General features: G+C 56.2%; 1 protein-coding gene across 1 annotated transcript; it reads right to left on the bottom strand.

The window, feature by feature from the left end:
* Positions 1–1085: 1085 nt before the first annotated feature.
* IGF2BP1 (insulin like growth factor 2 mRNA binding protein 1) lies at positions 1086–10220 on the bottom strand. Its single transcript, XM_063354783.1, has 13 exons — positions 9644–10220; positions 9127–9178; positions 8271–8334; positions 6326–6607; positions 5542–5676; positions 5176–5298; positions 4540–4675; positions 4317–4439; positions 3347–3463; positions 3126–3200; positions 2706–2837; positions 2435–2548; positions 1086–1569 (listed from the first exon to the last, which is right to left on the bottom strand). Exons 4-13 carry the CDS (start codon positions 6598–6600, stop codon positions 1477–1479), a joined length of 1323 nt encoding a protein of 440 aa, XP_063210853.1. The 5' UTR covers positions 6601–6607; positions 8271–8334; positions 9127–9178; positions 9644–10220; the 3' UTR covers positions 1086–1476.
* Between the last annotated feature and the right edge of the window lie 13572 nt (positions 10221–23792).

Below are 23792 nucleotides of genomic sequence, written 5' to 3' on the forward strand. Positions count from 1 at the left end.
AATCCACGTAAGAGTGACGGGAATCAGTAACCATATTACATTCGTTTGACGCGTCTATTTGGTGTTGTCTCATGAGAACGTGGTTGTTCTTCCTGCAGAAAGGAGGGTGGCGGTCGGTTCCTTTTTTTTTTTTTAAATAATGAAAAAAAATACCTTTATATACTATTAAAAAAATGTGCCAAATTTCAAGAATATTTTTTCCCCCACCTAGAGAGATTTGGGGGGGCGGGGGGGAATAAGTGCCGGGCACAAAACCGGCCCCGGATCAGCGAGAAAGCATCTCCCCTCGACCCCCCCAAACCCTTCTGCGTGCATTCAGCTCCCATGATGCGATTACTTGAGACGAAGATTAATTTTTAATTAATTGCGATAATTAATATTTCCTACCAAGCAGGGGGTTTTTTTGCCTTTTTTTTTTGTTTGTTTTGGTGGTGGTTTATTCCTGTTGCTGGAAGGGAGGGAGAAGCGACAGCCCTTCCCTCGCCCCTTCCCTTCCCCGGACAATTCGCCTGGTCCCTGGGACGGGTCGTCACCTCCGCAGCGGAGATCGCTGAGAAAAAAAATGGTCGTGGTGTCCCGCTTCTGCCATTATTTCATAGGCTTAAAAAAAAAATTAAAAATTTTTTTTTTTTAAATTATTTTTTTAAACTAACCTAAAATGAAAAGAAACATTCAAACAACTGAAAGAAAAAAAAAAAAATATCCTGGAAAATAGAGGTGCTCTCCTGGCTTCTAAGGCGTTTCAAGGCACTGCACTGCAGGCAGCGCGGGCAGGAGGAATCCTGCCCCCCCACCGCCGGTTCCGGGACCGGAGCGGTGCAAAGCTCCCAAGGGACCCAAATCCATTTTGGTGCTCAGGTGGGATTTATTTTTTTTTAATTTTTAAATTTTTTTTGCCCACAACGGGTCTCGTTACCAAAGGGGGGTTTGGTAAGAATCCACCGGAATTTCTCTTAAAAAAAAAAAAAAAATTAAAAAAGGGGGAAAAAAAAAAAAAAAAAAATCAAAATTAAATGCTCCAAAAGGCTTAACGTCGCTCTGGGAATGTCCACCAGCCGCGGGGGGGAAGGAGGGAGGGAGGGAGGGAGCCGGGGGTCAGGGAGACGCAGCCCCACTGGGTGCCCCGGCTGGGACGGGACCTCCAAAAGGCTACTTAAATGAGAGGGGCAAATGCTGCACCCGCGAGAGGGGACCCGGCGCCGCCGTCCCCGCGCACCCGGCGCCGGTCTCGGCTGAGCCGGCGTGTGGCTCAGCACCTCTCGCTTCATTTAAGTAGCTGTCCCGGCACCTGGAGCTAAAAACGGATCCCATTTTTGTATTACCCTAGCCATCTACCCTGGAAGCCAATCAAACTGCCCTTTAATCTCGATCGGTTAATGAAACAAATTAGCATCTGTCTACGGTAACTGATTCCCAGCCACTCTTAAGCCCGGCATTGGCTTGTTCCGCGTTTTCACGTTGGTGTCGGTGCCGCTCTTATTTCCTCCGCGCTTGCGTCTGGCCACTCTGTCCCTTCTGGTGCTGCTGCTTCACCTGGGCCAGGATGTCTCGGATCTTGCGCTGAGCCATCTGCGGGGGACAAGAGCAAAGGGGGGAGCTGGAGGGGGGCACCCCGGGGCCGGCCAGACCCTGGGGACGAGGGAAACGGCTTCGCGTCTCGTGAAAGATGAGTTCAACGGGGCTGGGCTGGGCGAGGTGGCTCCTGGAAATCCCGTCCTGCCTCAGTTTTCATAGAATCACAGAATGGTTTGGGTTGGAAGGGACCTTAAAAATCATCCAGTTCCATCCCCTCCCCCTGCCCTTTGGGCAGCCGGGCTGGTTGCTCAACCTGGCCTTGAACCCCGCCAGGGATGGGGCAGCCACAGCTTCTCTGGGCACCCTGGGCCAGGGGCTCACCCCCCTCACAGCAAACAATTTCTTCCCAATATCTCATCTCAATCTCCCCACTTTTAGTGTAAAACCCTTCCCCCTCGTCCCATGGCTCCCCTCCCTGCTCCAGGGTCCCTCCCCAGCTTTCCTGGAGCCCCTTTAGGGACTGGAAGGGGCTCCAAGGTCTCCCCGGAGCCTTCTCTTCTCCAGGCTGAACCCCCCCAGCTCTCTCAGCCTGTCCCCACAGCAGAGGGGCTCCAGCCCTCCCAGCATCTCCGGGGCCTCCTCTGGGCCTGCTCCAACCATTTTAGCGTGGTTTCCTCCACAAACTGGGTTTGGGAGGTCACACTCTGCGTGTGCACACACTCCCACAGCTCCCCCTGCTTCCCCCCCTGTCCCTCACTATTACCCACAGCAAAAGGCGCAGCTCCCCATCAGCCATCCCGCAAACACCACCAGCCAGGCGCGGAAAAAACGTCCACAGGAGAATACAGACATGGACACAACCCCATACGAGCCATCAGAGAATCCACCAGTGCTAGCGCAGGAGCTGCCGGGGCCATACCTGGCTGGCGTAGAAGTGCCCGATGATCTTCACGATGACCTGCTCGTTCTCGTCGGGGGTCTGGTCCCGTGGCACCACCACCTCTGCCGCCGTCAGGTTCTGCAGCTCGTTGACCTGGGCAGAGACCACCCCGTCGTGCCATGCCCCTCGGGAAATGCCCTGGATGGCGCTACATGTCCCCGGCCACCGGCACCAAGCAGCCACCCTCCCAGGGACGTCCCACCCCACCCCAGGGTGCTCCCGTCCCCATCCGAGAACGGCTTCTGCTTACGGTTTTGCCCCCTTTGCCGATGACCCGGCCCGCGGCCGAGGCAGGGACGCGGATGTGCGTCTCCAGCTTCACTTCTTCCTTCGGCCCGAAGAAGTTCTCCTCCTTCAGCTTCCCGTAAATCCTGCCTTGGGCCTGCGCAGGGGAGGGAGCACAGAGTCAGGCATCACCCGAGATGTCCCACCCCTGCGCGTCCCCAGTGGGTCTCCATCCCCAGGACCCGGATGGGACAGCATCCCATAAAATCCCAGTTCCTCAGGGTTTCACACCAGCTCGGCCCCGGGGAGAGCCGATGCCGGGTTTACCCAGCTGCAGACGGGGCTCAGAACTGGGGTCACAGCCCTGCTCCTCCCCTCCCAGCTCCGCGAGGCCGTGGAGAGGGACACCCCGAATCCCCCGCGGTGACGGCAGTGCAGGGGGAACCTTGAACTGAGCTTCTGGAGGGCCCGTGATGACGACCATGCGCACTTTGGAGTCCGGCGTCTCCGGAGGGGCAATCTGGAGGGGGGAGAGAGAGGGCGGCTGCGGCGCGGCACGGGCAGGATCGGGCCCCCAACCGGGGCTTTGCGGGTGGTTTTCCCAGCCAGAACGGCACCCCTTGAGCGGGTGCTGGCAGAGGGAAGGTCCCCATGGGACAACCCTACCTTGATAGAGGCACTTGCGAACCGGGAAAGCTGCTTGATGTGCTGGCCCTTCTTGCCGATGATGGCACCGACCGCCTGCGCGGGGATGAAGACGTGCACGGTCTCCTGCTCCGGAGGCTGCGGGTACAGTGTCACCAGTCAGGCTAGTGTCACCGGCCAGGGCTCGGTGCCACCATGGGGATCAGGCTTCCAAGCTCCCCCCCACAAGCGACGCCAACACCTCTCCCAGCGGTGGAGGGCTGAGCCACCCCCAGGCCCTGTGGGGTCTGAGCACCTGCTCCACCACGTTTGCAAGAGTTTAAAAGAGCAGATCCTGCACCCACGCTGGACCTGACCCGCCTGCTGGCAGCAGGAGATGCCGAAGGCATATCCCTGGCCATTGCAAGGGTCCTCTCCCACAAACAGCCCTGACGCTATCCACCCCAGGGTGTGAAGAGAGCTGGCTGACATTGTCGCAAGGCCACTTTCCATAATCTTTGAGAAGTGGTGGAGATCAGGGGACGTTCCAGAAGACTAGAAGGTGGCTAACGTCACCCCCATCTACAAGAAGGGCTTAAAGGAGGATCCAGGAAATTATAGGCCCATCAGTCCCTGGCAAAGTTATGGACCGAATCCTCCTGGGGGCTATCACAAGTCAGACGAAGCCCGTGATTGGGAAAAGCCAGCACAGTTTCACCACAGATACGAGTTACTCCTGGGGAGATTCTGATTGGACATAAGAGGAAAGAAGGAGGAAATCCTTTCATGAGGAAATCTTTTCACAATTCAGCCATTGGAATAATCTCCCGAGGGAAGTGGTGGATTCCCCAGCATTGGACACTTCTGAGATTCAGCTGGGCAGGGAGCTGGGCCACCCTATCTAGAGCGTGCTTTTGCCAAGAAAGGTTGGACCAGATGGTCCTTGAGGTCCCTTCCAACCTGGGATTCCATGATCCTGTGGTGCAGTTTGAGCTGCCGGGGGTTCACTTACCATGAAGGAGCTGTACGGCGCGGCCCCGGAGACGCTGCTCGGCGGAGGAGGTACAGCATTGGAGGAGGCAGGGAAGAGGCCAACCGCAGCCAGGTTAAGGCCAGGGATGAGGTGAGATTGCAACTGAGGGCGAGAGAGGAGAAATGCTCGTTGCCTTTATCGGGGCAACCTTCTAGAGAGCTCCCATCAGCCGAGACGCAGGGCAGGACCAAACCCCACTCACGCTCATGGCAGCCACGTCGTTCTCGTAGGCTTCCCTCACTTTCTTCATGATCTCCTGCTCCGCTTTGCAGCAGTTCTCGATGGAGCCCTTCACCGTGATGGTCCTTTCCGGGTTGTACAGAGTCAGGTCCTGCAAGCTGATGGGAAAGCCAGCGTCAGCACCGAGACCCTGCCCTGCCCGACCAGCGCTACGCCAGGTCCTCTGGTCCTTCTCATGGGTGCCATTGGCATGCTGGAGACACGGGGTGCCACTGTCACCGTGTACCGGGACTGCTTGGTCCCAGACAGAGCAGGGACCAGCATCACGGTTGGCACTGGGAAGTCCACTCTCCCCAAAAACATGGCTTAAGAGTAAACCCCAGTCCCAGCCATCAAACCAGCGGATCCTGAGCTCTGCAGCCCTGGAGAGACTGGGAGGGGACATCGAAGGGACGGGTAGGGGAATACAGAAAATATAAAGCCAAGATTTTTCAAGAGAGCTCTGGGGAGTAAAGCACCCACACCACGGCTGGCTTCCCAGCTGAGACAGACATCTCAGCCCACTCATCACATCACCCGCTTCCTCCTCCTCCCCCCGATCCGCCCCGGCCTGAGGAAGGTCTGCCCTGGTTTCCCCAAAGGGCGCGAGGAGCCTTACGATGAGATGGTGATTTTTGTCTCCGTGTCCTGCTCCACTTTCTTCAAGTTTCGCCCTTCTTTGCCGATCAGGCGCCCCACGAAGTTGTTATGGGCCAAGATTTTCAGAGGCACTTCATCAGCTCTTGAGAGAGGAATGGGGAAAAAAACAACATGAGGGATTACTGCGGCCAGAAGAGGAGGGATTTGGTACGGAGGGATGGGGGGGAAGCTCAAGTCCCCTTGCCTGGAGTCCCCCGGTCCTCCAGGCCAAAGCTCCTGCACACACGGGAGCATCGCCTGGTTCCCGGTGTTGGGACGGTACCAGACCCCAAAGAAGAGCCGCGGATGGGATACACGTGCACAGAAAGGCGGGGGGAAACCTTACGTCTTGGTGTCCTTCGCCTCCTTCTGCATGATCTCCAAAATCATCTTGCAGGCGGCGGAGCAGCCCTCGGGCGTGGAGTGGATGCTGATGGCTTTTTCTGCAGCTCCTGCATTTTCTTTCCGGTGCACGTCGATCCTGCAAGCAAAGGATGGGCGCTGGGGCCGGGGAGCAGCTCTGCAGCTTCCCGGCTGCTCCGCACCCCCCACATCCCCATGGACCGCCGGGAGCTCACGCTCGAGCGTAAGGTTACATGCACCCAGGGAAGGAGACAGGAGTTAATTCTGGGCTCGCTACTCGACATGGACGCGTTGGCTAGAAGCTCAAATCACAGCAATCCAAATAAGGCATCGCCCTCTATTTATTTTAAGCAACAGGAGCGATTAAGTGGTGGAACAAGCACGTGCCTGGGGGACGGGATGGGCTGTCCATCACTTTACATCTTAGATAAAGCCTTTCCTGGGGGACAAGAGCCGTAGCCAACACAAGCTCATGGGCCAAATGCAAAGAGCCGGCGGGTGACGCTCAATAGGCTCGTGCTGAATGAGACTGGCTGAAGCAGCGACCCCCCCACGTGCCTGCCCCCAGCCAGGGCAGCCCCGGCAAAAGGACACGCGTGGGGAAGTGCAGCCAAGAAATCCTGGCTGGGGCAGGGTATGGGAAGGTGGCTCTTAGACACACCACCCTGCACAGCGGGAGAGATGGAGGGGCCTCAAATAGCCCATTCTCCAAAAAAAATTCAACCTCACACATCCCTGCAGACCGGCTCGTGGGAGAGCGGACTCACTTGGACTGCGTTTGCTTGGTGATGTTCCGGATGGTGGCCCCTTCCTTGCCGATGATGGCGCCCACATACTGGGTGGGCACCAGGAGGCGGAGGGGGATATCCACCGGCTGCTGCTTGACCGGTGCCCCCGCGGTGACTGGGGAGCCCTGTCTGGGGGCACCGCGCGCCCCGAAGCCGCCCCGCCGCCCGTTCTCTGGCCCTTGCATGGACTGCTCGTCGGGGATGTAGGAGACCTTCAGCGCGTGGTTCTCCAGCTGGTGCCCGTTCAGCTTCATGATGGCTCTGGAAGGGGAGAAGGGGTTGGGGTGGGGGTCCCTCCTGGCACGGTCCCATGGCAAGCGGCAGCGCATGAGCTCAACCTAAAACGGGTCAAGCCCTCCCTGGTGTAACGCCCAGGAAGCACCGGGAGAGGGGAAAGGAGATGCCATCGATGCTACGAGGACCTGGCAGGACGTTGCACCCAGCCTGGATGAGCCAACGCATTGCAAGGAAACTTCTCCCAGCACCCATGGGATGGGATGGGAGTGATGGGTGCAGGACAGGACGGTGCAGGGAGCGATTCCCACGTCTCCTCCGCCTTACAGGATTTTTGGCTGGTAATTCACACCCCTCTCCCGGCGGGACCTCAGGGGCTGCGAGAGCCGAAAGCTGTCGGTAGATGGAGCTGGCAGCAAGAGCAAGGCAACGGCTCTCCGCAGCTCCTTCAAACTTCCCTGGCTTTCTACGGAGAAAACCAAAACTGCAGCTCTCCAGAAACCAGTCAGTGACTCAACTCTTGCAAAAAAAAAAATAATTAAAAAACAAAACAAAACACCTAAAACTGGCTCGAACAGAGACTTTTCCTGCTAGCAGCCCTGTCCCTGCGGGATGGGAACAGACCAGAGGAAGGTGCTCGACGAAGCATGCGCACCCCGGAGGAGAAGGGCAGAAGGGCTGCAGATCTAAGAGCAAAACTGCTTGCACAAAACTCTTCTCTGGGTGCTTCCAGGTGAAAGAAACCCAAAATATTTCACCTCACGGGGAGCAAAGTGCAGGGCTGGTGCGGATGGACAGGGGACAGGAGGACAAACCGGGAGCGTTCCCCTTGCCGGGGTCTACAGCCGGACCCTGCCCCGTGTTATTACACAGAGTAAAACAAGACGGTGGCTCCCCCACCAAGTTCTCCTGTGGCTGCGTGCACGACCACAGCAAATTTGGGTTTGACAGTTGAATCGGCCGGGCAGCTATTTGGAAGCTGGAGCTTTGGTGGAGTGACCACGAGTGACATCCCCAGGGCTGTCGGTGCGGCCACGGTGGCCACATTTGAGACGTGGCCGCCTCGGTGACGGAAACCTTCCCGGATGAAAACCTATCAATCAATCCCCGCGTTCCTCCAGGCTGCTCTCCAAGGAAAGGGCTAATCCCATCCCTTTTCCACCTTTCCAGAGCCCTTCGTTGGTGCAAAAGGGAAGTGAAATAAACAGCAGTGAAAACACAATGAGTTTTCCATTTGCAATTAGTGCAAACTCCCGTCTTCTCCAGGCAGGATGGGGAACAGAGCTGACAGCCCCCCAACGACACCGCCATCAGCCAGAGAGGACACGTGTTGCCTGACCTAGCTCCTACCAGCTCCTACGAGATTTGGTCTCATTATTACTTTTTCTGGAGACATAACTCCTGAAATCACGTTAAGTACAAGAAAATCTCCACTTTTCCTCAGCAAAAAGTTACGCTTTTACTCCCTGAACTGCAGAAAAAAGCCTAAAAATGCAGATGTCCGTCTGAAGGTGACAGAAAACAAATCAGAGTTCTATTGCGTTCCTCAAAGATTTGCTGCATTTTTAGCTAAAATTTAGGAATTCCGGGGTAATCTGACTCCCCGCACTGGAAAGCCTGTGAGCAGGGAGGGGGCCGGCGCCGCAGCAGGGAGCGCAGCCCGAGCGCCGGGGGGCCGCGGGGCACTTACTGCCTGGTCTGCTCCCGGTTGGCGTAGGTGACGTTGACCACGGCCGTCTCGCTGTCCGTGTTCACTGCGAGCAAGAGAGGCAGAAATTAGAGAAGCGGCACAAACGCTTCAGGCCAAGAGCCCCCCCAAAAAGCGTAGATCCCCCTCTCGGACGAGTCCCCGCCGGGGCTCCCCAGGGATCTGCAAACGCGCTTCTCCCGCAGGGAAGCGGAGCATCGAGGGCTCAGGCCACGCTGGGGCTCGCCCTGGGCAGCACAGACCTTCCTGCCTCATTTAAAGGATCCCGATACGCCATCGCGCTCCGCAGCAAAGCCACCGAAGCCAATTCCATCCTGCCATCCCTCGCCGGAGCCCAGGGACGGTCCCAGGAGCTCCTCCGAGCCCTCCTTTCCATTTCTAGGAGGGTTATGGTAACTCTACTCTCATTAAACGTCCCAGGGGCGACATTAAACCTCCTGTCTCAACTAATCGCCATTAGAGGCTGAGATAAAATCTGCCGAGCGGAGACAGATCGTCCCCGTCGGCCGTGGGAGAGCGTCCGGCACCTTCCCCTGACGCGGCGGCTGGTGGGTACCAAGGGTGCGGAGGGGACGATGCCGACCCAGCTCCAGGTGCAGGGGACACCCACACGCGCCGCCTGAAGCCACCGCACGGGACTCGCCTTTTAGCAATAGGGAACAGAAAAAAAAAAAGCCCCCGCGACCAGGCCGAGACCTCTTGACATCTTTAGCCATGGCTCCTGCTGACAAAGGAAAACCGCGTGTCTCTCCTCGCCCTCCTCCCCCTCCCTCCAAAAATAGCTGGAGCAGAAAATATCTGAAATAACAGCGAGTTGGCGTCTTTTTTTCAGTCCTACCTTGCTCGCAGTTTTCTACAGTGCCATACTGGGCCAGCAAACCATCCAGAACCTGGAAAAGGGAGGAAAAAACCCAACCCACCTTACACTGGGATTGTCAGGACAGAGCAGGGAAACACAATCAATCAATAAAGGCAGCTTTCTAGTCATTAAGATTTCACAAGCAATTAGACGAAGGAAGCTCCCGCCTGCCCCAGGACGCTGCGGGGGGAGAGTCAGGGTAAAGTCCCGGCGGCCGGCGGGAAGAAAGGATCCATTTTGTTCCTTATACAATAGATAAATCATATAACCCTGTTATTAACAGGGATTTCGTTGGTGTAGCTCACATTGCTTCTACCAGTTGAACTTACCCCTTTAATGGAAGAGGAATAAGCTATACGGACACACGGATCCAGTACAATTAGACCCAATTAATAACAAAGAAAAGGATAAATCAACTTTAACCCCAACTACAGAAACCTGGGGGGGGAAATTAGTCCTTAAACCTGCTCTTTACTTCTCCGCTTGCTCCTCTTACCTCCCATCGCAGCTGGGGTGGGATGTTCCGGATTTGAATTTTCCGGCTCCTGAAATAAAGGAAAAGTGATTAAAAAGCAGGTTTGGTGTCTGACACGCGGCCGCCTTGCGCTGAACTGCGGCACGGTGATGTATCTAAGCAAGCTTTGCATTTCCATACGCTACCGGGGTTTCTGATGGCTTCTGGCTAATTACAGCCAGCCCAGTGGGTGCTGGATTTACGCCGGGAGCTCCACCGAGAACAAGATGCCAAAATCCCCCCCGACCCTTCAGCACCGGCCGGAGCCCTGAGGGGGGCACGGCTGGGAAGGCAGGGAGTTCTGCCAGATGAAATAGAAGGATTAGAAAGCAAAAAGGGAACGCTGCGTTCAGGTAACTGCCCTCCTGCCCTGGAGGCACAAAGGGACAACCCTTGGATGCCACCGACGGCCAGTGGGACCCGCTGGAGCATCACTGCCGTGTCCAAAAACCTGGCGGAATCCTAACCGGGGAGACCAAGGCTCGGGCATCCCGGCTCCGCCACCCGGGATGGTCTCAGGCTGCTTCTCCACTCACGTTTTTGGCTCTTCCTAACCTCACTTTTCCCAAAATAGAAACTCTTTTTTTTTAATTCCGATGCCAAATTTACCCCGGGGGTGCTGAACCCCCCCCTCGCCCTGCAGCTGCCACAGACAGCTGAGCGCAGCCGTGGGCTCGTCCAGCCACGTCACTGTGGCCACCGTCGCCCTGAGGTGCTGCCGGACGCCCCAAGAGCCCCCACCCCAAGGCAACGACACCTTTGGGTGCCCAGGGCTTGGAGGGACGCGGCTCTGTGGGTGCAACCCACACGCGAACAGTGCCAACCCCCCCCGTGGATGGCTGGTCCCCCCCATCAGCCTCTGTTTTTCAGGAATAACCAAAACGACTGAATTTTCAGATGCCTAAAGAAAAGGAAGCTCAGTGCCATGACCACAGCGGGCAGCTCGGCGCTTACAGCACTTTCTCAGGTAAATACCCTCAGACCTGCTCACCACAGACCTGGGCTTCAAATTCACAGTATTTATGAACACGTGAAATAATGCAAAAAAAAGGAAAGAAAATGAGATTCCAGATCCTTATCTTCTGATTACACGACTTCAGAAGGTGGCTCAGCTCATTTGTTGATGAGAAGAAATCGTCTCGGCACGAACCGACCCAAAGCTGTCGGTGGGGTTTGGCCGCGCAGGGGAAGATTCCTCCTCATCCCGCCAGGGAAGAGCGGCTGCCTCAAGCATCCCCTCCGATCCGTGCTCCCCACGCAAACCCACACACACCAAAATCCCCCAAAGGGCTGTCTGGGTCGGTTGGTTTGAAAGAAAACCAGAACTGATGTTTCCCAAAGTCACCAAAGACTGAGCCCCGAGGGTCGGGATGGCCGGATTCGGGGCTGCTCTCCCCTCTAAAAGCCAGAATGAAGCACAACAATTAAGATTTTCAGTGCTCCCGGCGGCTCAGCCACCTGGAAGGCTCCAAACGCCAAATCTCGTCACTACTACAGACGAAACCAGGGTGGATGGGGAAAAAGAAACCAACCCAACCCTTAAACTGCCGCGTGTTGTGGGGGGCTGCAGGAAGCGAAGCCGGGGGAGGACACTCTGAAACCAGACCTCTTGTTTACATGCTAATCCGCATCCCAAAATGAATGGGAAAGAGATTAAGAAATTCAGAATGCAAAGAATGTCCCAGTCCAGGGAGGGTCAAAAGGATTTGAAGCGATGGAGGAAACCCCGCAGGTCTCCCACCGCCCGCCCCCGCCACGGAAACTTCTCCAGAGAGCTACAGGCATCTGCACGGGCAGGGCATGTGTTCGGCACAGACGTGACCGGAATCGAATGTGCTGTGGAGAGAAAAAGAGCCATTTATGTCCTCGCACCGTAATCCTGCTGGTGGCATCTAATTTTCTCCCCCTAAAAAATAAAATAAAATTTAAAAAATTAAAATAAATTGGATTTCCTTCGCTGAACTTTGCCGGAGCGCCTGGCCGGGCAGAGCATCGCCCGCATCCGCGCCGGCCGGGCAAGGCGAGGGGCTGCTCTGCGCCTCTCCGGGGCCGCTGGGCTTTTATTAATATGTTAATTAACCGGTAATTCCTCCCATCGCGACCACGCCACTGGGATTATTTGCCGCTCCTCACGGCCTCCATCGCTGACGGATATTAAATCCCCACGAGGCCACACTTGGAGGCAGAAGGGTCGTAGCCCAACCGGGCGAGCTGCACAAAGCAGGGCAGGATCCCGCGAAATCCCGGGATGAGCCGGCACCCTGAAAACGACTCCCAGCCCATCGCCATCGGTGCCCCCCCTGCCCCAGGGAGGGCAGAATCGGGGCCGCATCCGTCACCCCTCAGCCAGGTCCAGCTCGACGTGGAGTTGCCCCACGATGGGTGGAACCCCCCGCCTCCGATGAGCAGCTCCGAATCTGGCTCCGTCGGCGCGCTCGGCAGCGGCTGTGGTTAGAATTACAGAGGAAATCATGAATAAATAAACCCCGCTATTGGCTTTGCTAGAAGCAGGTCCCGCTGTACTTAAATCCTCATTGCGAAATGCCAACTCTTTGCACCACCAAACGTGACAGCCCGGTCCTGCTCCCACCTCCGCGCCGAGCCGAGCTTTACTCCAAATAAATAACTCCGCGAGACGGCGACTCCTTGGCTTTTTATTCACGATGTGCCAAAGGCAGGAGCTCCTCCCTCTCGTGTCGACGAAGGCAACCTCCGCTTGCCCGACCTTGGCTGCCAGCCGGGACCGGTAGCTGTGCCCCCCCCAGACCAGCCCCAGCATCCCCGGCCCACGGGAGACGCTCACGGATGCTGCTCATCTCATGCCGAAGGCAGGAGCCTCCCAGATCCTTGGGGTGAGCCGGAGCGGGCTGATCGACCTGGGTAAAAAAAATGTCTGTTTGCAAATCTGGACGGTTTTTGCCTGCGTGCTGGTGGATTTTTTTAAAATTAAAAAGAAAAAAAATAACGGGGGCGGAGAGAGGAGGGCGAACGGCTGCAGGGCTGTAAGGGGAAAGAAACTGCAAATCCCAAGGACGGACCCAGGCGTCACCCTCCTCCTGCTCCGTGGGCTGTGATAACAGGATTTCAGCATCCCACTGTGTCCATCCCACAGCCCTCAGAGACCCCCAAGCTGCCCGGCAGCCCCCAGCGGATCTGCGGGCTCTCCTGCAGGGGCAGGAGGCAAAGCGAGACCTTTGAAGTCTCTTGACGCTCTCCGTAACCCCTCCCCGGCCGCGGGCTGGGCTCACCGAGGAAAAAAACACCCACCATGATGCCACTGGACTGTAACTGGGGGGAGCCGCATCACAGGGCCACAGCGCAGACCGGCACCTTGGGTCAGCCCCTCGTCGCCCCCGAGCAGTGGAAGCACCAAGCTCTGCTCCGTCGAAGCCTTTCCTTGGCTTTTCCTTCAACCAGCTCTTTGCAGAGCTCAACACGCCACCAGGTGAAACCTCGCTGGGGGGAAAAGCGAAGAGACAGAGCGAAGCGCCGCGGAGGATCCTGCAATAGCCGGGCACCGGGGAGATCTCTCGCACTGTGCCCACCGAGACCGCGGGGGTCCAACCCGAAGCGCACCAGGAGGAGCGTCTGCCCAGGAGGGAGAATACGAGGTGAAATGGGAAAAAGCAGCAGTTTTCGTTCAGAAAACCCCCACTGCTCGTTTCCAAAAGCCCTGGAGGCAGCTGGAAAAAGCCCTGTGTCCCGAATGCACCCAGAGCCCCCCCAGCCCCCACGGCATCGCTGGCCCCCAGTGCTGCTGCTGCGTCCTCGGAGCTGCGCACCCTCGGGGACCCACAGCACATCGGCAGCGCAGACGGACCGGTACCCGCTGCCGCCTTCACAGAAAACTCTGATCGCTAAGAGCAGGCAGAATCATCATTATTAAGAACCCCAAATTAAGTTTTGCATTTCTTTTTGTTTGGTTCTGGTTTTTAATTTTTAAATCTCACTGGGAGAGAGCCAGGCGCAGATTCAGCCGTCAGGATCCCTCTTCTCTCACCCCTGGATGCATCCCCAGAGATCACCTTCCAGAGGGGTGGCCAGAGCCTCCCACTTAATTAAGAATCTGCTGGTAATTCCCCGGAGTGGACTGGCACGGTGGCAGCGGTGGCAGCGACCCAAGAAAGGGGCACTTGCTCGTTAGGAGCCGGCAGCCTGGCCGGGGGCCAGCGGGAGGCTGGGGCTGGCCACCGCAAGCCGGAGCCGACGCAGCTCGAGGGTTCCCCTCTCTTTCGCATGAGCCCTGCGCGGTGTTTTCGAGGCGATGCTTGGGGGGGGGGCACGGACAACAGCGCTGCTCCTCGTCCCATCACCATGGGCGCATCCCTGCCTCGAGACTCGCTGCCGCCTCCTCCCGAGAAAGTTTTGGCCACGGGTTCCACCTGAGACGGGCTGCTCCCTCCCAGCATGGAACTGCCGGAGAGGCAGAGGGAGAGGAGCACCGCGGCACCCACAGCCACTGAGCAGGTCGGCAGCGGAGCTTGGGACAAACCCCACATCTCCCCATCACACCCCATGGACGCGCCTCCTTCCCCTGCCCCACGGCACCTCACGGCGCAGGCAGGGGCTCGCCGAAGGACCCGGGTTATTTTCCCAATGGGATTCAGCCCTGAGCATCGCCGGCAGCACAGAAGCAGCCGGAGGGATCGGTGCGGTGGCACAGGGGAGGAGAGGAGGACAGAGGGTGCGGGATGCTCAGGTCACCCCGACTATTGCCTTCTGAGCACTTAGCCCAAACAACATTCCCTGTGATCCACAGGGATCACAGGACACTCGCAACCGCCTGCATTGCCAGAGCTCTACAAGGCTCCCAACACCCCCCCGCACAGGGGATACCCCCATAAGCAAAACAGCCCCACGGCGCAGCCAGCCCCATGGATTTCCTTCCTCTTCCCCCGCTAGCCCAGGTTTTGTCTGGGCAGTTTGATTTCTCTTTAGCCCCAAAGCAAAAGGCTGATTTGGTGAACTTCTGCTAGAGCAGGGACCGATCCTGAACACCGCGGCCGGAGCTGCTGGTCCTTTGCCCACATCGCTCTGCTTTAGGGTGCCAGCCATCGAACCACAGAATGGTTTGGGTGGGAAGGGACTTCAAAGGCCACCCAGTGCCACCCCCTGCCCTGGGCAGGGACACCTCCCACCAGCCCAGGTTGCTCCAAGCCCCGTCCAACCTGGCCTTGAACCCCTCCAGGGATGGGGCAGCCACAGCTTCTCTGGGCAACCTGGGCCAGGGGCTCACCCCCCTCACAGCAAAGAATTTCTGCCTCAGATCTCAGCTAAGTCTCCCCTTTTTCGGCGTAAAACCATTCCCCCTCATGCCATGGCTCCCCTCCCTGCTCCAGAGTCCCTCCCCAGCTTTCCTGGAGCCCCTTTAGGGACTGGAAGGGGCTCCAAGGTCTCCCCGGAGCCTTCTCTTCCCCAGGCTGAACCCCCCCAGCTCTCTCAGCCTGTCCCCACAGCAGAGGGGCTCCAGCCCTCCCAGCATCTCCGGGGCCTCCTCTGGCCTCGCAATAGCTCTCCAGCCACCCCCGAGCCACGCAGGCACCAGACACACTTTCTGGGGGATGTTGGCTACAGCATCTCCCTACATCCAACACCTCCTGGACCTTCTCCATCCCCCACCACGTATTTCTCAAAGCAGAGGTGACCGATGGCACCAAGACGCGGAGGGCCCAAGCGCTGACGGCAGAGTGCGGCCACGCTCTGGGCTCTCCCCGGCCGCAAGCACCAACCCCATCCCGGCCATCTCCTACCGACACCACTTAGGCAGCTCCTCGGGCAGGAGGAGGAGGACGGCCGAAGCCAGAGACATGGGGGGGACCTACTAGAACAGAACAACATTAACGATGGCTTTTCAATCAAATGCAAATGTTATGCAAATTTGGGGGCTGAAAACACAGTGCATCCCTGATTCAATTAACAGCATTTCATTTATCTAGTTAGGCTTTGATTCAGGAAAGCACTTAATCCTGTGCTTAATGTGTTGTTGTTGTTGTTTTTTAATGTTTTAAACATTTTTAAATAGGAAAATGTGGTTGCTAAGACACAAACGTTGCCAGGGGGACTCAGAGAAAAGTTGTAGCTGAAATTACTTGCTTTTCCCTTATAAATTGATAGGCTTTCAATTTGCCGGCATCTCCGCGAAGCACCAATATTATCCCTAAACTCCCTTCTTTGTCAAGGAAACAAAAGCACAAACAAAGGAGGTACCTGCTGGAAGCCCCCAGCAGGTCCCCACCACGCCTCCGAGCACAGCCCAGCCCCGGCCGGACGGGATCTGCCTCTGGGCTTCAGCCACTTCACCTGGGACCTGCCACCTTCTGCGTTGCCCCCCAAGCCAACACACCTCTCACCCTCCCCAGTGCCGGACGGCGGTCACACTATTAAACCCACCGACACGCGGCCACCCCCAGGACCAGGCACGTGAGGTCCTCACTGGACCATTGCTCATGCACTGGTAAGGCAGGAAAAAAATGACATGCCAAATCCTCCAGATGAGGCTCAAGCAAGGCCTACGACCTTGACTCCTTCTTCAAATACATCATTACTAAGGTTTGAGACGGATATTTGAATTTTTTTCCGAATCCAAACTGCCTGACCCAGCTCCTCCTGGAGGTGCTGCAGGTCCAGGATGAACTTTCGGAGCCTTTGTGGTTTGGAAGAAAAATCTCAATATGGGAATGGAGAGGAACCATGGAAAAGTCCTCCCCTGAGTTGTGAAGAGCATAAAACCAGAGCTCCGAGATTTGGAGGCACCGCATTGGTTTGGAGCATTAACGCCACATCAAGAATGTTCAATACGAGCATATAAGCAAAAAAATGCAGATCTGGGCTAACATTTCCTGAAGGTTGGGGGGCGAGCCCTAAATTAAGGGCATTTTTTACAGCATTGATTTTTTCTGCCAGAGTTAAGGCCATCGCTGCCCTCTCCTGGCCGTGCCACTCCCCACCACTGGTCCCCCCACCGCAGCATTGCCCAGGCCCCTGTAACCCCCCCTTGGCCCCTCGATTCAAAGCCTGGTTTCACCACTGAAGCTGCTGATGGAGGTGGGTTTGGACTACAGCCCGGGCTGTGATATGGGGCGGGTCACATACAGCCCCACAGAGCAAGAAAAAACATGGTAGAACCCCATCAAAATGCTCTCAAACGCGCTACGTTTGAGCAGGATCCGGGAGGGATGGAATGGGAAAGCAGAAGAGCATCCCCTTTTTTGTCCTGAAAAGGGACCCAGCTTGCAGCCTGCTCAGGAAATACTGATTTAAACAATGGTTTTTCCCGTATCTCCCATAAAGAAAAAGCAAAGGTCTCCCAGAGAACCATCCCCCTGCCGCCAAACCACCACCTCCCACCACACCTCCACCTAATGTCATCAGTGCAACCAGCTCTTCACCTCCAACACGCTTTCTTCTAAACGCATCTCGTGTTTTTTCGAGCTGCTATCCTCCTTCCTCCCGACCCCAGCGACCTGCTCGCCCTCACGTCCTAAATCTTCACAGAGAAACAACTCCTCTGGAACCACGCAGTGGTGAAAAGCCCCCGTGGCCACAGTGGCTGCTGTTTGCTGGGGGACCCGGCCAAGGCAAGAGAGGAGAGTCCCAGCTGCAGCCAGAGCTGTGGGGTGGCTGACGGGAAAGAGATTTGGGGGTGGAATGAAAGGCAGAGGAGGCCGAGAAAGAAATAAGGAAACACATACAATGACAAGATTAAAGCAGCGGTAGCAGGAAGAAAAGCAGAGAGAAAACGGGGCTCATCCTTGGAAGAGAAACGATGCAAGAGGCCCCTCCTGAGGAGATCAGGCCAAGCCAACGAAGACATTTGGCTTCTGCGTCCCTCCAACTGCAAAAAGTGAACCGGCCATGGGATTCTGGAGTAACACATCATCCACGCAAGAGTCTCCTCCAGACCCACTCGCCTTGGCTAGTAGCTACCTCTGGCAGGCAAGCACGTCGTGATTAATCCTTTCCATCAATCATCTCAGCAACCACAATTTGATCTTGGGCTAATAAATCCATCTAATTGGTTTCTCCCCGTTAGCTCTTTTTTGGAACCGTGTTGTACACGCAGAAGCACGCCTAATAATTGATTAGATTTTTTCAGGGAGCTGCCGAGAATGAGAAGTCGTCCATGAGCATCCCTTTGAAAGCCTCGGAGAACTCACTCCTGTTCCTAGACGACCTGCTGCATCTTGGGTGCAGAAGGAAGGGGCCGGTTGATGCCCAGAGCAGGAAAAAGGCTCTGTCTTATATTCCCTCCTCTATTAAACCTCTGTGCCACCTTCCCACTCCTCTTTCTCCCCCACTGATCCCAGGTAGATGGTGCTGGCGCGGAGCACACCCAGCTACGCACCAACCTCCCAGAGGAGTCAATACCTCGGTGCTTCAAAAGATGCAAGAAATCTCAAAACCCCTTATCCTCAACTTGCCCAGAGGAAGACTCCAATCATCCCCCAGAATTCTGCAGTTAGTCCTTGCCAAAGTCAATACATCAAGTATCTGCGGGCAGGACAAGTTTAACAGTAAGTAATAGAGAGGAAAGATGGATGAGTTTCAGACAATGCATCCATTTTGCATTATCTTTCCATTCTAATTTGCTGGCAGGTTGCCACGGATTGAAAGGCTCTTTCTGATGCTCTGAACATGCCCCAAAGCCAAGCCCAGCGAAACTCGGTGGGTTCCCACAACCCGCAACCCAACCCCAAACCTCAGCGGGACGCGCCCCCTCCGACAACGGAGCGGCAGGAGAAGCCCCCAGTTCCCTCCCAGCCGCCTCCAGCCGCGGGGCAGCTCGGTCCCACCGCGACCCAGCAGCCAGCGAGGCACGGTGAGAGACGTTCATCCCTTTAAGAAAAACGTAAAACTTCAATTCTCAAACTGCCCTTAATCAAACCTGACCCCCGAGCTGGCGCTGGCCACGAACACGCCAACAAATGTGATGTTTAGAGGTGAATTTCCTTGCAGACCACGACATGTGGAGGGGTGGCAGATGTGGGACTTGTTCCTCACCCCATCTTCTACCCATCGACTCTGGAGCGCTTCCGAGACCACCACCAGAGCGCACACAATGCCACAAACTCAAAGGCAGCTGAGCAACAGAACACACAGCATCATCTGCATGTCCGCAAGCGCTGAAGGGCGCACGGCCAACTCCGTGTGGGTGCCACATCCTGATGCCGATATAAAAACGTGAATAAAAGCACACACGAGACAAAGGATATTCTGCATTTTGGTGCGTTCTGCACATTTCAGAGCATCTCTCTCCACCCACCAGGGCCAACTCTGAATAGAAAAGGTCCTGAGCGTGGACCATCTGCCTCCAGGAGCTACAACATCAGCCAGCGACACGGATGTCTCAGCCCACCAGGTCTGGACTTCGGACCGTCTGGAGGATGGGCTTTGCCATCCTCCCCCAAACCCAACAACGCATAAAAAAGCTCAGGTGGGGTGAAACCCACAGCATGGCCACGCCGACGCCCACCCTTCGTTACTGCCTTCGTTAGGGTGCTGGGGACGGGGTTTCAGCCGACAGCCGGGTGCCACCCACAGACTTCTCTCCCACTTCTCCTTACCACGAGAGGGCACCTCCGTCCTCCTCCAGTGCCCGGGATGCATTTCTAACTGGTTTCCAGTGGCCCTGATGGCGCTGCGGGCTGGGGGACGCTCTGGGACGAGCTCAGGCTTCGCAAAGCAGCCAGCGGAGCTTCGGGCAGCTCCCAGGCAGCGGCGTCAGCGGGAACCCCGAACCCCGCCAGCACCCGCTCCCGGGCGCCTCTTACACCACTCTAATTTCTCAATAATTAAGCATCATTACCAGGGTGATTGACGGGTATGTTTCACCTAATTCTGCCTACAGAAAGTGGCCAGGGCCACCTTTTTATTCTGCATTTGCAGCCCCCCCGGACAGCGGGGCATTGGCCTCTCACTGCAGATCTCACAAACCCCACGGGCTCGGCGCGCTTCGAGCGGGGGAAACGAGGAGGAATTCGTTAAAACTGAGGGGAGAGGCAAAGACTCAGGGCCCTGACAACTTCAGATGCACAAGCACACGTCAGTGCGAGAAAGGAAGAGGAAACAAAACTGCCTGTGACTTCTGAGGGGGTTTTCTGAGCGAGGTCTGTGTCGGGAGGAGGAGGAGGAGAAGGAGGATGCAGCACGGGGACCGGTGGCTTTGAGGGCTCCTGTGCCACGACGTTACAGTGCCGGAGAGCGGCACGACCCCGCAGCCCCTCCTGCCTGGCAGATATGGATTGGTCAGATAAGACTGGATCAAAAAAATCGATCTGAGAGTCTCCGCGCGGGGCTCAGCGCCAGCGGCACCGAGCCTGTTCTGAGCCAAATCAGGTTGAACCAGTGCAGCGATCGCAGGCAGACAAGCCCTCCCAGATCAAAGCTGACTCGTAAAGGGAGAATCCAGGAGTTACAACACAGATTATCTTAATTCAAGGGTGGAGACCCTTTTACCAAAACTCAAGTTAAAACCCGTGACTCGGCCCCGCCAGTCCTCCCAGTTTGGGTGGGAAGGTGGCAGAGGGGGGGTTCAGACCTCCAGCAGCCCGGGCTGTGAGCGGCGGGCTGGTCCCCATCATGTCGGGCACAAATCCCAGCGCGGATCCCAGCCAGGAGCCCCCCAGAGCCCCTTCCAGCCCCGGCCCCGCGGACCTGGGGCAGGTTTGGTGGCGCAGCTGGGGGTGGTTTTTCCACTGAAAGCTACAAGTGAAATCAAAATGCTTCCGTTCTTCTGTTCAAGGGCAGGTAAAGAGAAGAAAGTAGCCGAGATGAAAAAGTACAAGTGAGGCTTTTTTTTTTTTTTCTTCTTCTTCATTTCCAGTAAAAACTTTCAATAGCAGAGCGGAGTTCTGCACCAAATCAGGTCGAAGCCAGACTCGCTTTCTCTTGCATTTCCTCTTCAGAAAGGAGGTGAGGGCGAAGCAAAACTCTTCTAAGAAAACGCGACGCAGTGTTTCCATTGGGAAAAAGTGAGAAATTAAGGTTTCTTGTGCGGAGCTCACCAAACAAACAAAAAAAAAAAAGAAAGTAAGTTACCCTTGGGGGGCAGGAGGAAGGATGCCCACGAGCCCCCCTCAGACGGGCGGCGGTGCCAGGGAGCCCGCAGGGACGCGGCCAGGCTCCTCCTCGCGCATCTGCGTGGGTCGGGAGAGGGACAACCCCCCCCAGCTGCTCCCTTCGTCCCACCGCGGCCGGACCAGCAGCAGAGGAGATGTAAAGTTTACAGATGGGGTGAGATGTCTCATTTTTGTTAGTTTTGGGGTGTTTTTTTAGCAAGGGGGTCGGGAATCAGAGAAGGAAAAGGCTGAGGCTCGGGTCGGACAGGGCAGGAGCTGGAAAACAGGAAAAATGGGGTTTTCCTACTCCACTGCCGTTCACCTCGTAACAGAGTACAGAGCGGCACGGAAGCAAAGCCATCTAAAGCCCACCACTACTTTGGCCCAGGCAACACGAAAAGCCAACCCGACAAACACCCCCCCCAGACAAATCCAAAGCATCGTTAGGGAAATCCAGCACAAAGCCGCCGGAATATCTGAGCTGGATTTTTTCCTGAGCGAACTCCCCTCGGACGCGCCCGTGCCCTCTCTCCTCTCTGCCTCCCACGAACCTTCCCCCCTCGCCAGGTTTTACGGGCACAAGGAGCGGCAGAAAGCAGCTACCAAAGTCGCACGGACAAGTATTTGGGGAAAATAAATATAAAATTTGTGCTGTGCAAACCCTTGACGGCAGGCAGGCAGGGTGTGCGGCCAGCCGGGCACGGGAACAGGATCGTGGGGTGCCCAAAGGCTGACCGGGGGAAGCTCTCCATCCCAGCCACAGCTTCTAAAGGGTCACAAAAACCCTCTCCCCCCAACGTCGTATCACATATAAAAGCCGCAGCCACTTTGCGTCGCTGCCTTCAGCAAGAAGAGGCTGCAGATGTCGGAGAAATTTGTTGCGTTATTAGTTCAGCTGTAACTGAACGCTAAACAATGACTATATAGAGTTCATACAAAGTTGTATATTTAGGCTCAAATTCAGCACGTGCCTCATTTTACCATCGAAGCAGCCCCGTTAACTTCAAAAGGATGGCTTCTCTGCTTAAAAGCGCATCCTTAGGAGCCTTGTGAATCCGAGCCTAAAAGCACAACATTTATACGAGGCTCTTGGCTTCTCATGAAATTACACCCCAACAAACAGCTCCATCAAAGCCTGCGGCAGCCACACGCTCTTCTTCCTCAGAGAGACGGCAATTTTCTTTCAGCCTTTGCTCATTCCATCGATTTGTTTATAAATACTTTTATGCCAGAGCATGGAAGCACAGGAGATCACAAAACACACGTGAATGCCTTCATAGCAAAGAAAACATATACTCACGCGTAGGCGTGTGTGTATACGCACAGGCGCACACCTCCCTGCACCGGGGACCAGGTCTGCTTGGACGGGACCCGGATTAACCAAGGAATAATTAGGCCGCGATGGAGAGCGCTGGCTGGAAGGCAGGACGGCAGAGCTCCCCCCATCGCCCATGGAGGATGCGGCGTTTCCCGACACCTCGCAGGCAAAGGCTGCTATTGCTCGCGGTACCTTAATACAGCCGGCGTTTAACTGTGGGTCATGCTCTGCGCGCCACCCAACCAGAAGGTCTGATCCCGTAGCCTTGGATCACGCAGGAGTTTCCCGGAGGAAACGCAGAGGCAGAAGGAGAACGGAGCATCCTGGGCATCGCTGCGCTCCCCACCTCGCCCTGCGGCAGCTCGGCCCCGTAGTCACAGAATCATCGAGTGCTTTGGGCTGGAAGGGACCTTAAAGACCATCCAGCTCCAAACCCCCTGCCCCGGGCAGGGACACCTCCCACCGGACCAGGTTCCGCACCTCATCCGCGGCTCCCCATCCCTTGCCCATGCGTATTCCCAAAATTCCAACAGTTCGACAAACTTTTGACCACAGGCACTAAACGCAAGGGCTCTCCACGCAGCCAAGGGCTCAAAATTAGGGGGACAAGTAACTCCTCTGGACCCACCGGCTGGTGTCCCCAGCGTCCAACCCCTCCTTCGGGGCATCGGGGGGCGAAGGAGCAGGACCCAGGGGAGGGGGGGTCAGGAACTGCTGAAACCTCCTGGCTGTTGGCTGGTGGATCCAAATCTCCAGAAATAAGAAGGAATCCCGACAGTCAGATTTCTTCCAAGAGCGCTCGGCACATCAGGCGCTAATCGCTTCTGAAAACAGAGCTTTTATTTAGACGCTTAAATGCGAGTTGGAAAAATCTGGCTCCAATTGTGGGTGAAAATCTGGCCCTCAGAGGCTTTTTTTTTTAATTCTCTTCCCTTTTATTTGGCTCTAGATCACAATTCTCCTGTCTCTCTTACACCCCGGTCCGGGAGGCTGCTCCCCCGGGATCTCCGCTTTTCACTCCGTTAAAAAAAAAGGAAAAAAAAAAGGAAACTACAGCGGAGTCTCAAAACTTTCTCCTTTTTGTGCAAATCTATTTCCCCGTAATCTCCAGTGCTGTTTACGCACGGCAATACCCCCGGACCGTGCGGGATTTGCATCTCGCCGCGCGCCGCGTGGAGCCCTGCCAGCTCCCGGCGGTTCCCGGTCCATGGGGCGGCTGCTGCTTTTATTATAGGCGGGCGGCGTTCATAGCATCTTAAAACTCAACCTGCTGGATTACTCTTTAAAAATAAAGCGCGGGTGGGCGTTCTGCCGGGGATGCCCGTGGATTAGGGTTTTATTTTCTTAAACCGGTTTGCTCCGTACGGGACCGGACAATTACAGTAGCCAGAAAAGTGTGAAATTTCAGCTCTGACCATGTCAGGGCTCCCAAGTGTCAGTTACAATAAAATAAATGACCCATTTCCTGACGGATCGCGAGGGCTCCTCCGAGACGGACGGACAGATTTTTTTTTATGTTTGTTTATTTCTCGCCCCCCCCCCGTTTTTTTTTTTTTCCCCTGGCAGGAAGGCTGCGCTCCCCGGCTTTTGCAGCAGGTGGGAGCGGAGCAGGGATGCTCTCGCCCCCGTGCCGCTGCCCTGGCAGTGCCCTCCCGCCTGCTCCCACCCTGTCCCCAGCGACGTCCCCGCTCCCTCCCGCCGAGCTCCACCTGCTCCTGGCCCCCCGCCTCCAGCCATAATCTCAATAAATTGTCCC

The sequence above is a fragment of the Chroicocephalus ridibundus genome, chromosome 17, assembly GCF_963924245.1.
Source record: "Chroicocephalus ridibundus chromosome 17, bChrRid1.1, whole genome shotgun sequence".
Taxonomy (NCBI): domain Eukaryota; kingdom Metazoa; phylum Chordata; class Aves; order Charadriiformes; family Laridae; genus Chroicocephalus; species Chroicocephalus ridibundus.